Source organism: Megascapheus bottae, chromosome 15 (assembly GCF_031878675.1).
Source record: "Megascapheus bottae isolate mThoBot1 chromosome 15, mThoBot2.hap1, whole genome shotgun sequence".
Classification (NCBI taxonomy): Eukaryota; Metazoa; Chordata; class Mammalia; order Rodentia; family Geomyidae; genus Megascapheus; species Megascapheus bottae.
Window position 1 is genome coordinate 9165381 of NC_143523.1, and position 13207 is coordinate 9178587.

The 13207-nt window shown below is 52.6% G+C and overlaps 1 protein-coding gene across 2 annotated transcripts in view; it reads right to left on the bottom strand.

The window, feature by feature from the left end:
* Positions 1–1333: 1333 nt before the first annotated feature.
* The window catches only part of Grk5 (G protein-coupled receptor kinase 5), a 190166-nt gene continuing 178292 nt past the window's right edge, over positions 1334–13207 (bottom strand). For both annotated transcript variants that reach the window (XM_090345760.1, XM_090345761.1), the window contains exons 13-16: positions 9154–9291; positions 7048–7185; positions 6508–6639; positions 1334–5630 (exon numbers count right to left, since the gene is read on the bottom strand). In XM_090345760.1, coding sequence (XP_090201886.1) covers positions 5532–5630; positions 6508–6639; positions 7048–7185; positions 9154–9291 — 507 coding nt within the window. In that variant the 3' untranslated portion in view covers positions 1334–5531. The remainder of the gene's footprint in view (positions 5631–6507; positions 6640–7047; positions 7186–9153; positions 9292–13207) is intronic.

The window sequence follows — 13207 nt, forward strand, 5'->3', positions numbered from 1 at the left end:
CATTCCTCATGGGGCCTCTAGTTTGAGGCTGGAGTATTATTTCTCTTTGCTCCTTCATCTTCTCTCTGTAACCTCGCATAATCCACAGACCCTTGGCTATTGGTCTGAGCTCTGAGCTCCAGTTTTTCCCTTCAGCAGCTCTTGCTTCCATCCCAGGAGAGACCTTTCTGCAGTTATAGCTGCTCCTTTCACCCACACTGCCACCCACTCCCCAAAACAAGAGTCTCCCCCCTGCCCAAGTAGATTCTGTCTCTCATTCCTCTAGTTAGGAAAGTCAGGAGGAAAAAAGTACTGTAACTCTTACCTCCAGAGGAAATGTCATTATGGACCCCAGGCTCTGTACTAACTCAGAGCAGAAATGAGGCTCAACCTAGACTCCAACACTTCAGTGCTCTCCCATTTGCTGAGAAAGCATGTAGCTCTACCTTGGGCTGGGGTAGGAGGAGTGTGGGGTCGGGCCTAGGACCTGCTTACAGATCACAGGGATCTAGAGACATCTAGGATTACGGTGATCTTCCAGGCGCAGGCCTGCATTATGGGCATCATGTGTGCTCTTACAGAATTCTCCAAGCTCCTTACTGTGGAGTTGTTTTTTCCCTCCCAGTTCAAGGGCTTAAACTCAGGGCCTGGACACTGTCCCTAATCATTTTTTTTAATTAGTGATTAATTGGTAATGTGAGTCTAATGGATTTTCCCTTTTGGGCTGGCTTTGAACTGGGGTCCTCAAATTTCAGCCTGCAGCAAGGATTATAGGCATGAGCCACTAAAGCCCAGCTGCCATAGAGCTTTCATCTCACTTAACAGATGGCTTAGAGCTGCTGGCTCAAGGTCACTCAGTCAGTAAGGGATTGGGTCCAAAGCCATGCTCATTCTCCAACTACAGGGTCTCAGGCCTTTGATCAAGCCTCTCGCGGACAACATGAGGACCATACATCTTGCTGGTTACCCCATGTGAAAGGTGAGCATCAGAGAGCCTTTCTACAGAGGCTGCCTCTCCTGGAGGAGACACATCAGGTGGCAGGTCAACTGTGTTGTCCAGCTTTGTAGCCCTTGCCACTCTAGGCTGCTTGGTGCCAAGTGACTGGAGCCCTCTGCAGTCATTTACTGGGTTCTGACTCAGAAGCTGACGCCTGGTTAGAGTTTGGATGGCCTATTTCGGCTCTGGCCACTGGCATCAGACCTCCCAGGGCAGCTCAGGAGTGGACGGCATGTGGATTGTGAACTTGAGCAAGGGTATCCAGAGGCCATCGCAGCAGGTCTGTGCATCTTCTGGATTATCTACTGTCATCCACAGGCAGAAGACAAGAGCTCAATGGAAGGAAAAAAAATGCAATGCTGTTTTCACTAAGGACTTTATTCCTTTTCAAAACAATAACAACAGAGGTTCTATCTAGACACAGCAGCACTGTGGTGTGTTAAACGGAACAGAAAGGATCCAGAGCATCTGAACAAACTCTTATCTGCAGAAATAACCTCCAACATGGAATCACTTTTCATTCATCAATGTTAAAATCACCCTGAAAATATGGAAACCTTTGGATACTAGAATTATTATCTCAACAATGCCAATAGCCACAAGGCTCTTCTAAAATGATTTACTTTTAATCTAGTATAAAAGTGACTTCTCCACAGACTAGGGAAAGACACCTAGATTCTTTGGGGGAGATGTCTTTCCTCTAGAAAGAGCTAGCTTGTCACATGGTTTAAGTTACTGTTCCACAGCAAGCTTCTAGGACTAGGTCAGAGGAAGTGCCTCATCTATTCAGAGTCTAGCCTGCACACCTCTGAGCTCTGTCGGCTGGGTAGCTGCTGTGCAAGCAGAGGTTCCAAGAAAGATCTGCTTTACTCAGGAAGAAATGAGCTCTCTGTTGTTTACAGCTAACATGGCAATATGGCTTCCAAATGTCCAAAAGACATCATACTGTCTCCTACAGCAAAGGCCACAACCTTAGAGGGTCCCGTATCAGGTTATAAAAACAGGCGACAACCTGAAGAGGTTGTCACTGGAAGGGTACAAATATTCAGCGAGAAAAGCAGACATACAACAGCCTAAAGGACAAGCCAAATGTCACTTCGTCCTCTCATTGGGAGACTTCTGGCTATCCAAGAAGCTGCCTTGCTTCTGGCAAGGGCTGGCTACTGGGCTCCAAGAGGCTGCTGTGCTTTCTGTGTGTTGAGGCCGGTGAGAAAGTGGAATGATGCCCTGGCCTTTGGAGAAAGGACAGAGTGTAAAAGAAAGGGATGGATTTCAACAGCAGGGCTGAGCTCCAGGGAAGAGGCAACCACAGATTTGTGCTTCTAATGCAAAGAGGTGTTCACACAGGTCTCCAGGATCACGCAGACATCACCGTGCAGGCAAGAACATCCCTGAAGCCACCTGCTTGTGTGTGCAGGCAGCCCTCCTGCGGCCTGCCAGTCCCAGGTAGCGATGCATGTGGGAGACCCAAAAAGTCCACATGGGGGCCACAAGGGCAGCAATGCAAGTGAGTGGCTGTGGAACTCATGGTTCAGACTCAAGAATGAGTGGACGTGGGTTTGCAAGCCACAGGGGCCTTCTTAGTATTTTGGGTAATATTCCAGGATCCCACCTCAAAGGGCTCAGTAAACCCTTATAAGTCAGGGTGAGCACAGCAGAGGCTTCCCTGTGCATGGAGGACAAGAGTCTGAACCCTGAACAGTGGAAGCAAAGACAGATGCACTAAGACCTTGACTCTCACCCCAAAGGCACAAGAACTAGGAAGAAGGTCACACACAAAGAAAGGCTCTTCTGCAAAGAGCTCAAATGCATGATAGGGTCTCATTCATTCACTGTCTTAATTCATTTGCTCCTGGACCTGTGAAGGGTTGGAAGGGCCGAGTTTTAGTTTAAAAATATCTTTTAAAAATGCAGCTACAGAAAGCAGGGTTGAAGGAAGACTTGGTGGGGAGAGCTGGTTTTCAGGCACTATTCTTGGGATTTTCTTCTGTTGCGGCAAAGCCATGGATGGGCCAGATGGAACAGGATGCACTGGGCCACTGCCACCTCCCATGAATACTCAAGCAAGTGGCGATGCAGAGGAAGAGGAGTCAGCCCTGAAGTTGACGCGAAGGACCACTGATGTCTCCGAACAACATTGTAGGCAGATTTTGCTTTCTTTCTTGCTCCTTGGGGTCATTTGCTGCAAGTCCCCAGTACCTCGGCTCTGAAGGGTAAAGAGATTTCTTCTTGACCCCATCCACCTGACAAGGTGGTTATGAAAGGAGGAAAAGGGAAGTAAGTTTCTGAGCAGCGGCTAGGGGAGGTAGCTTGAGCTGGTGAGCAGATCCCAGCAGGGATATCAGCAAGAGCTTGGGAAGTCTTGAACATGTCCTACTTCCTGCTGGAACTCCCAATATGGCTGTTGGCATCTGCTTCATATTCAGCCTCAAGGGTCGGGATTGGTGGTAACACTGCATTACCAGGATTAGCAGAAAGCCTGGTTGCTTCCTCCTTCTCATTTGTTTGTAAAACAACCTTAACATTAAATGATCTGTGGTGAAGGCCAGATCCTTTAAGGTGCCCCAGCACACCCCCTCCCCCTGCAGAGTTTGGGGGATGAGTTTGGAAATAGGATGTGAGCCCACATGAACAGCCTCTGCCCACTGCTGGGCGAACATGGTGGTTTCCCTACCTTTGGTGGTGTGTTTTTTGAGATGGTCTCACAATCTAGTGAGACTAGCCTTGAACTCATGATCCTCCTACCTCTGCGTCCTGAGTGCTAGGATTAAAGGTGTGAGCCATTACAACTGGCTGGGGGTGGGTAGGGCTTTTGCAAGATCCAGATTCCTTGGCAGCAGATGTCTGTGATCCCAGAACTTGGGAGGCAGAGGCAGGAAGGATCTTGAGTTCAAGGCTGGCCTGGACTATATGGAGAGACTCCTATTCCCCCCACCGCTCCCCAAAAAATAAGCAAACAAGATACAGATTCCTGGTTCCAACTCTTGGATATTCGCAAGTGGTAAGATTGGGGAAGAGCCTGGAATTGGCATTTTAACAGGAGGAGCAAAACAGGCTGCATCCAGCTCACCCAGTAAGATGCTCTGCCAGCTGTGGGTGGCTAAGACTGGTTCTGAGGTGGAATCGGACACACGGGCTCAGCCAGGCAGGGCATCAGTGAGGTCTGCTGCTTACCCTGTTCTTGGGGGTGGGGGGTGAGTGCAGGTCTGCTCCTTGTCACCGAATGGGGCATCAAGGAGTGGCCAGCAAGCCCCCACCCCCAACTCTGCAAGAGTCTGGGAGGCCTTTAGAGGCCCCAGATCTGCAAAGCCAGCTTATCTTCAGGGTGCTAATCATGCCTGAGACTTTGAGATAACCAGCTAGAACTTCTCCACTCCAGCTCTCCTGGGAAGTGTCAGGAGTTTGTCTTGAGCTTTGTCGGTCTGGTTTGTCCTCAGGCATCCATTTGCTGGAGACCACCTTATGTGTGCCACATGGGCCAGGGAGTCTGTGGGGGCCCATGGAGGTATCAAGGCCCAGTGATCACTGCAGAAACCAGAAACCAGTTGAGCCCTGGGCAAGCCTTTTTCCCCTATGCAGACCCAAAGGCGGTCATGGACTCTTGCAGTTCCACCACTGCCCCTGCACACTGCTATGCTCCCTACATGAAACACAAACCTCCAGACAGAGCACAGGACCAAGCAGTCAGGACCTGCTTGGAAAGAAAGAGGCTCAGAGTCCCCTGGGCTAAAGAAGGTCCACCCTGGGTAGGGGCGGCGGCTTTGAAGCAGGGAGGCGGCGGAGGGCGGAGCAGCAGAGCAGGCTTATTCTGGTGAAAAGGTGAGCACTGGGACTCTGCAGTCCACAGGGCGGTGGGGAGGGTCCCAAGAGCATTGCAGGCATTGCATTCCCATCGTTCTAAGCCAACAGAAGGGGATCAACCAAGCTACAGAAAAGGCTGGAGAGATGGACCAATTCTTCCACGGTCAAAGGTGAAACATTTTCTACATTTAATAGAAACATTTTCTCATTGGAGGCTTTTGAAGTCTGGAGTCACATATTTTTTGTTTTTGTTTCTTTTTTTTTTTTTTTTTTTTGTAAATCCTCCCCCCGCCACTCTAAAATGTCTTAAAACACATGGCTTAACAGTGGCTGCACAGAAAATATACACCCTCAAAATCGGACTTTCATTTAAATACAAATATACAAAATGTAAACTGAGACAATAGAGAAATTTACAAAACTTTTCTTTAAAAATAATAAAGACAAAATTCAGTTCTAGTCAGGATGCTATTAAAATGCGTGCAAGTTGTCAGGTCCCACTGGGTTTCTATTGCGGTGTTCAACAAGGGCCAGGCCGATCCACCGGCTTGGGGGCGCCTCAGAAAACAGACCTGAGTGGAAATTTCTTAGAGAAACCTTGAGGCTCCTCGAGAAGGTGGACGGTCTCCTTCCTTGCTTCTCAGGGACTCCCCTGGCTGCCCAGGCAGGGTGGTAGTCCCCCTGGCCAAGAGTTCTGCCTCTAAGGAGAAGGGTTTGGTCTGGTTCCATGTGGACTTCTGGGCTTGAGCTGAAACTAGCTGCTTCCCGTGGAGTTGGAACTGATGTGGTTTGAATTGATGTGGTGGTTATGGCTGGGCCTGGAATTGGGTGAACTCTTGGAATTGTTCTGATGCTGAAAGAGAAAAGCAGAGAGAATGCAAGAGCTGGCTAAGTCAAACCTGGGGCTCACACATCCATGGACCCTGGGAGAGGGGTCCATGGGCCCCAGGCCCCCCTTGTTTTGCTTTGGGAAAATTTTGCCTTTTCTCCTGCATGCCCATGTTCCCCAGCCACTGTACCAGGTTGAGGGTTTTATCTGGTGCCTTGAAGGAGGTGGGGGAGGGCCTCTCCTTTAGCATCTGTATGGTTAAGGCTGTATGCCCAGTTACACTAAATTGCACTTCTTGGCAGAGTGCCTTGTGTAACTCATCCACTTTCTTGGTTTCAGGGTGAGACTCCAGGCTTCTCCCACTCCAGGCCCTTCCCATTTGGTCCACAGTAAACCTTCCTCAGGGCAGCCACTGAAGGGACTGTCTTTTTGGAAAGGGCCATCAGCTGGAGGAGTCCCTGCCCCAGCAGCCATCGGCTCTTCCTGGACCACCTCATCTGTGCCACTCGTGTCTTTACAAGCCCACAGAGGGCAGACAGTGCTTTTCAGCCAGAGGAGATTCTCCCCACCAGAGATTCCTGGTACCATGTGGAGAGTTTGGGCCTCATAGTCAGGGAGGGGCACTGTACCTAGTGGGTGGGGGGCCGCCTGTCACCCTTCAGTTATGGAACAGCCCCTCTGGGCACAGAATGAGCCCCTCATGCCAACAGCATGGAAGGGAGACCTTAAGGACAGCCCTTGCTTCTCGAGTCGCCATAAGCCCTGAGGATGTGGGGCTCTGGGAAGCCCTGGGCTCCGGGCCCTGCAGGCAGCCTCCTGCAGCTCTGCTCTTGCTGTTTCAGATGGAAGTGGGTCAGGGGTCCCAGGACTGAGGTCAGGCTAGCCAGGGCAGGACTCTCACCTGACGCCGGAAGAGCCTCTGGAGCAGCCCTTTCTTGGGCGGTTCCGGAGGCTGACTTCTGTTCAGGTCCGGTGAGAGGGTACCGTTGGGTCCAAACACATTCAGCTCCTTGAAGCATTCTGTTTCTATCATCTGGAGAGGTGGAACAGAAAAGTACCATTATCTGAGCCTCACCCACCCTGACCCCCCGGTCCTCTGGGGCTGGACAAGGCTCCCCTGCGTGTAGCTGGAGTGCAGATCCACCAAGAGCAGAATTGCGGGGTAGAACTCATCCTCCTCCACAAACCATCCCTCCATCCCTCCAGCCCTCCCATGCCACAGGAGAGCTCCAACTCCCAGCTCAAACCCCAGCTCCCCCATCCACCCTTTCCTTCCCAGCCAGACTTCCCAGGGTAAGACTCACCCTCTCCTGTTCTCTCAGCCCGCCCAGCCAGCTTCTGACCCCACCCTGCATCTTGCCAGGGCCAGGTCCTCAGGACCATCGTTGCTGTACCCCTCTTCTGGACATCCCTCCTTCTCGGAGTGAAGCCTGGCACTCACCTCATTTTGCCACGGGATGGACACGGAGCCTGTGGAGAACTTGGAGTAGAAGTCGTCGTCTGTGTGGTCCAGGTTGACGCCTTTCACGGTGGAGAACTGTTCAATGTCCAGCACGTCCTTACAGTACACGGCGCGGGGCTGGAGGGGGCAGAGGGCTTGCTGCATGGGGCCCTGCCTATGGCCTTGGGTTTTGATGGGGAGCAGGGGATCGTCATCCTGAAGTTCTCCAAACCTGAGTTGTCCTCGAAGAGGACCCGGGGCTGGAGCAGGCTGAAGGCTCCGGCTGCCCCTCCCGGGGCAGCTGCCTCAACGCTCAGGGCCCGCTCGCCACGCACCTGCTGCAGGTGGGCAGCCAGAGGGCTCACAGCCCAGCCACCTCAGGGCACCTCACCCCGCAGGTCTTCCTGGACTCTTCCTGAGACCCCAGGCATCAGGAAGGTGACAAAGCTCTCAGTGCCACTGCTGTGGGAGGAGGGGGTGCACTGGCTGCAGAGTGGGACTTTAGCCCCCTCCTCCACGGAGAGAACGAGGCTGGAGATGCAGGGCCGGAGCAAGGGAACACATTCAGAGCCGCCCTAAGGAATACACCCTGGCCCTTCTCACACACGGGGCAGCAGGGTATGGTTTTAGTTTAGATGCCGCAGCTGACAGATATGGCCGGGGTACCACATGAGGCCTTCAGAGCCCTGGGAAAGTCACAGAGGCCCATGGGGCCCCACTTTCCTCAAACTGCGAATGGGGACGATGGCAGCACCCGGGCCGCAGGCTGCTAGGGGCTTGTCCCTGTGCCTCTCCCCTTAGGAGGTCACTCGTCAGGAGTGGCCTCATCTCATCACTGCACCGACAGAAGCCAGGAGGATGCATCCGGACCACTGCCCCGACCCAGCCGGGTGCCACCTCACCTGCAACCGGGAGGCAATGAGGCAGAAGCACGAAGACTGAGTAGCAGCCATTCCCACAGCCCTCAAAATGTGGTTCTTGGCCCAGGCTGTACATCAGGATCATCTGGGAGGCTTAAAAATCCGTACCCCTGGAGCCCCGGCTGCAGAGTTAGGATTTTTCATGCTTCCTAGGTGATTTCAAGTGGGCAGCCAGGGTTGGGAGTCAGTGTTGTCACTGGTGTTCTGCATCACTTACTGGAGTCTTTCAGGTCACCCATCAGAGCTCTGTGATTGTCCCTTTGCAGTGTCAGGGCTCCCTTCTTCCCCCAGGAAGCACTGTTGTCATATGCTAACGGGTTCTGGCCAATTGCTGTAGCGTAAATATCGCCCCCCCCCCCCCCCGCTGCAGTGCCCGCAAGCTACCATGCAGCAGTGGCTTAGGAAGGAGTCGGAGCGAGGTGAGATGCCATTTCACGTCCCATGAGATGGCATTTCAGCAATTTGTCATGCTCCCTGCCCACCAAGGCTCCAGTGGCCTCTCCAGATCCAGCTTTAAGCTCCCAGGCCACAGGGGGCTTTGAAGGGATGAAAGAAGTAGCTGCAGGCTCCTTGATGTTGCAGAGGACAGACATTGAGTGGCAGTCTGCTAAACCTGCTCTGGCCGTGCCCAGAGCAGCCTGGACATTCTGGGCTATCCTCTTAAGGCCCACCCCACCTTAACTGGATTCCTATCTCACACCCTGACTTAGGGACTTCAGAGGACGCTGGGACTCCCTGTGATTGGAGCTGGCCATACCTGACTCAGGCTCTAGCATACATAGTAGGTGCTCAATGCATGCTGGTTAAACTGAGCTATGTACCCTGGTCCTTAATGCTCAGGCAAGCACTCCCCATTCAGTTGTCATTTCATCCTTCAAAGTCCCTGGCAGGTTGGGGGCACAGGGACTATTGCCTCAGTTGCCAGGGGAAGGAACTGAAGTACAGGATGGATTTGTCCAGGGCCCAGGGGCCTGGTAAGCACGTACACCTCTAGATAGGCATTGTGGGGTTCCCTGCCCACACCTCATCCACACTGCCTGGCATGAAGTAGCCTAAGGGAAGAAAGGCAGTGGGTATCCTGGCCCCTAGGAGGACGGCCTCCCCCTCTGCATAGCTGACTTAGAGAGATGGTGGGAGGCACGGGCCTGCTGGGAAAGGTGTGGAGGGGTGAGGGGAGGCTACTCACATCCGGAACAAAGGGAGGGTCCAACATGCCAGCCTCCAGACGCTTGAAGTTCATGTTCCTGAAGAAGGGGTGCCTCTTCACCTCGCCAGCCCCTTCCTCCTGGCAGCCCAGTCTCTGCTTCGCATCTTTGGTGAGCAGCTGTAACAAGAGAACCCCATGGAGCCAGGCCGAGGAGCATGGGAACATGTCCCGTGTCCCTGAGCCTCCCTGGCCTCACTGTGTCACCTGGGGCGAGGGGAGACCTACCCAGAAAACCAAAGGTGCCAGCAGGGCAAGCATGTCATAGTCTTCTTGCAAAGTACAGCGTCTCCCTGGGGTACAGTGTCACCTTGTGGACACTGTGCTCCCACCTTGGCCTTTCAATTCCTCACAAGGAACTGGGCTCTGTTCCTGAGCTTCCAAGAAATATAAGTGAGGCGGTGGCACTGATAGGCATGCTGGAGGTGAGGGCTAAGCTAGGGAGCAAGCCGGGTTGCTAATCAGCTTCCTGCCAGGCCCAGGGCTTCTGCTTTTTTCAAGAGATGCCAGAAAAACCAGGGTTTTACTTTCTTCATCTCAAAATCTTGACAACGAACTCACCATTCACCTCTTTCTAAATTGCTCGAGAAGGCTGAACAAAACATCCACATACCCATGCCCACTCTGCCACTGTGGTATTAGGTGTGCAATACAGGGAGAAGAGACGTGGGCTCAGGGCAGGGGTGGGCACACACAGAAGGCTCCCTGGAGGAGGAGAAGCAAAGGAGGCCTGAAGGATAGGTAAGACCTGGACAGCAGCAGCGAAGTCTCGTGCTAGGACTTGGGTGGGGCCTGAGAAAGGTGGAGGCTGAGGTCTGGACCTTGGGATTGTGCCCGGCAGCCAGGGCAGTGAGATACAGGAACTTGTGGCCCTCAGGGTGCAGGGCAACAGGCAGGCTTGGTGACCAGACCTGAGAACCAACAGATAAGGAAGCACCAAGCCAGAACTTCTAAAGACCCTGTGGTCATTTTTTTTCATATAAAAAGGTGAATTTATTGTGAAAGTGGATGGTAAACTGACCGGTCAGGGACACAGTGCAGACTCGGGAGCTAACACTGTGATGCTGAGCAGTTCTTATGCTGGGTTTTTAAGGGCAAAATCCATGCTGTCAAGCCTGGCTGCACACAGGTGGCCAATGGGATTTACATACACAGAGGGGCCATAGTCAGCTCCAGGCACACGCAGGTAGCCAACAGGGTTACAGCCCAGTGTTTGAATTTACCTATCATCTTAGTTGGAATTGGTGCGAATTTGGCCAGTCTCCACCCAAAGCAAACAGATATCCTGCCTCATGGTGGGTAGGGATAAGGTCGTCCCTACCTAGAAGGGCAAAGATGGCTGGGCTGCTTTACCATTGTTGACCTTCCACAATGGGGCGAGGAGCTCTTAGCACATGGAAGATGGTGCCAGTCTTTGCTTCCCTTAACACTCTCCCCTTTTATTTTAGCTAGTCAAATCCTTGCCTCATTTACCTCAATACAAACGGGGTTATACCAGGTGCATAGGCTCAGCAGTTTTGTAACTCTGATCCTTTTTTTTTTTTTACTAAGGACATCATCTCATTAATAATTACACATGGGCCAATCAACAGTGATGATAAAATAATCACCAGTGGGCCAATCATGATTGAGATTAGGGAAGTTGCCCAGGGAGACCAGTTGTACAGCCTCTCATACCATCCTTGGGACCTCTATCTCTCCCTTTCTCGCTCGTCTAGTCTCCTCTTTACAGTTGCCAGGCTATCTTTTCTTACTCCAATGTGGTTCTCCCCAAATCAACATTCTTCTCCACATACAAACCTCCTTTTTCTAGGAACAATATATCTAGTCCTCTCCTGTTCTGGAGGACAACTTCAGCTAGGGGCCCCAGTGAGTCAGTGAGCTTGTCAATTGGCTTGTGTATGTCTTAGGTCAGCATCTGTTTGGGATCCTCTGGGAGTCTGAAAGTCCAGGATCCTCACACAGTCTTCACCTAGGCGTGATGAATTCAGTAGCTCTTTCCCACTACCTTCTCAGTGGTTGGAGTGCTGGGAATCACAGCACATTTGGGCTCAAGTGTGGGGCTCTGTTGACAGCAAATACACACTTGGATTCCAGGGCACTGGAAACCAGATGATGAACATGTCCTCGAATCAACTTGTAAGGCCTGTAAGGGCCAAAATTACATCTGAAGAGGAATCTGCTGTCTTTCTCTGTGGGCCTGCTGGAAACTCCGGAGGCCTTTACTTTTCACCCAGGCGTCTTCCTCCGCAAAAATGGTTAAGATTCCTCAAGGATAATCAGAGACTCTCTTGGGTCTGACACTCCCTAGTTATTGATGGGATTCCAAATCTACCAGTGGGACTCGAACCCACGTGTCACCCTGCTGTTAAGGACTCATTCCCGGCCCATGCACCAAAAATGTTATGAGGTTAGGGGGAGGGGATTCCACATCCCTCCAGGTGGTGATTCCACATCCCACCAGAGTCCACCACGCAGAGACAGGCTCATATAAAAAGGTGAATTTATTGGGAAAGTAGATGGTGAACTGACCAGCCAGGGACACAGTGCAGACTTGGGAGCTGACCTTGTGACCCCTGAGATCATTTTTAAGAGATGACAGAGCAGGCCTGAGGCTTCTGTCAGTTTTTTCATGGTAGAAAGACCAGAGTGCAATGCTTTGACACTGTGCCCGCAGGCCCAGTTCACAAGAGCAGCAGGCTTGGCCACTGCCTTTCCTTCAGTGGCCACAAGGGGGCAGCGAAGGAACAGTACTTTGGTTGTCCAAAGTGTGTGGCTGAGGTGCATGTTCCAGGTGCAGGGATGAGAGTAGGGGTCCTTTCTTCCTCTGCATCCTCTCAGCACAGCTTGTTTGTATCTCTCAAGATCTGTTTCTTCAGTATTTCTTACCTGACCTGGGGCACTCAGTGATACTATGGCTGCAGCTGTTTGGCGCTCTCATCTCTAGTCTTGTTCATCTGGTCACGTGGCACAGGTAGTGTGTCTCGGCCTAACCACATACTCCCCACACTCCAACCTCTGCTGCCCCATCCTTCCTAGCTCCAACCCAGGGACCTCCTGGGGCTCCAGTGGCATGACTGCCTGGGTCCTCTTCTTTTGGAGAGATCTAGAGCCAAACCCTTCTTCCCACACTCTGTGATATGGGAAGTGGCCAGGCACAGGGTGGGGGTGACCATGGGGATCTAAGCTTTGTGGTTCCTGGGCCACCAGAGTGCAGCTTGGTATTTCCAGAAGCAGAAGCTTAGCTGTTCATCAGCTCCTGGGGCTGCTCCTCCCTAAAGCCCAACTCGGGCTCCTAAATACCAGTGCTCACTCTGCCCCAAGGCTACTGTGGACTCACAGAGGCCACTGCCAAGGCTGGGGCTGCCCATTTTCCACCCCAGGTGCAGGGGCTCTGGTGAGAGGCAGCTGTGGGCTCACGGGTGTGGGGAACTGGTTGCTGAGCCCTTCCCTGTCCTCTGTGGCAGCATCACAGAACAGCTGCCTGCGGTCAGGACTTGGGAGCTCAAGAGCCAGGCAGGGGCAGGAAGTGGCCATCTCCCCACCAAGCCAAAGGAGAGGACCAAGGCCAGCCCTGGAGGGGGGCCCTGACTGACAGGGGTAATAGCAGTCCAGGGCTGGGCTTGGGGGTGCAAGGCTGTACCACTCCTTCCTCTCTCTGGCTGCCCAGAACCCAGGCCTGGCCCTGCCCACCTGCTGCTCTCGCGTGTGTTCTGCCCTCAGGTGGGTCAGAGCTCACCATCTCATAGACACTTTGTATAGAGTCAGAGCCGGTGTGAGTAATGTCCACACAGTGGATGGAAAACCGTGGTTTTGTTCAAAGATATAAAGGCATCACTACCTCTGGGGCAGCTCTTGGGTCTCAAGCTCATGTCTGGGGGTCCAGAGATAAGGGGGTTGGTTTGCCTCTTGGTCCATCTACATTTGTGTGCCAGCCTGGACCACCTGCTGTGCCCTGTGCAGATTTCTACACAAAGCTGGTTGTAAGGGTGTCTCACTGTTCACTCAGCGCTTCTCCAGAGGTCTCTGCTGGCCC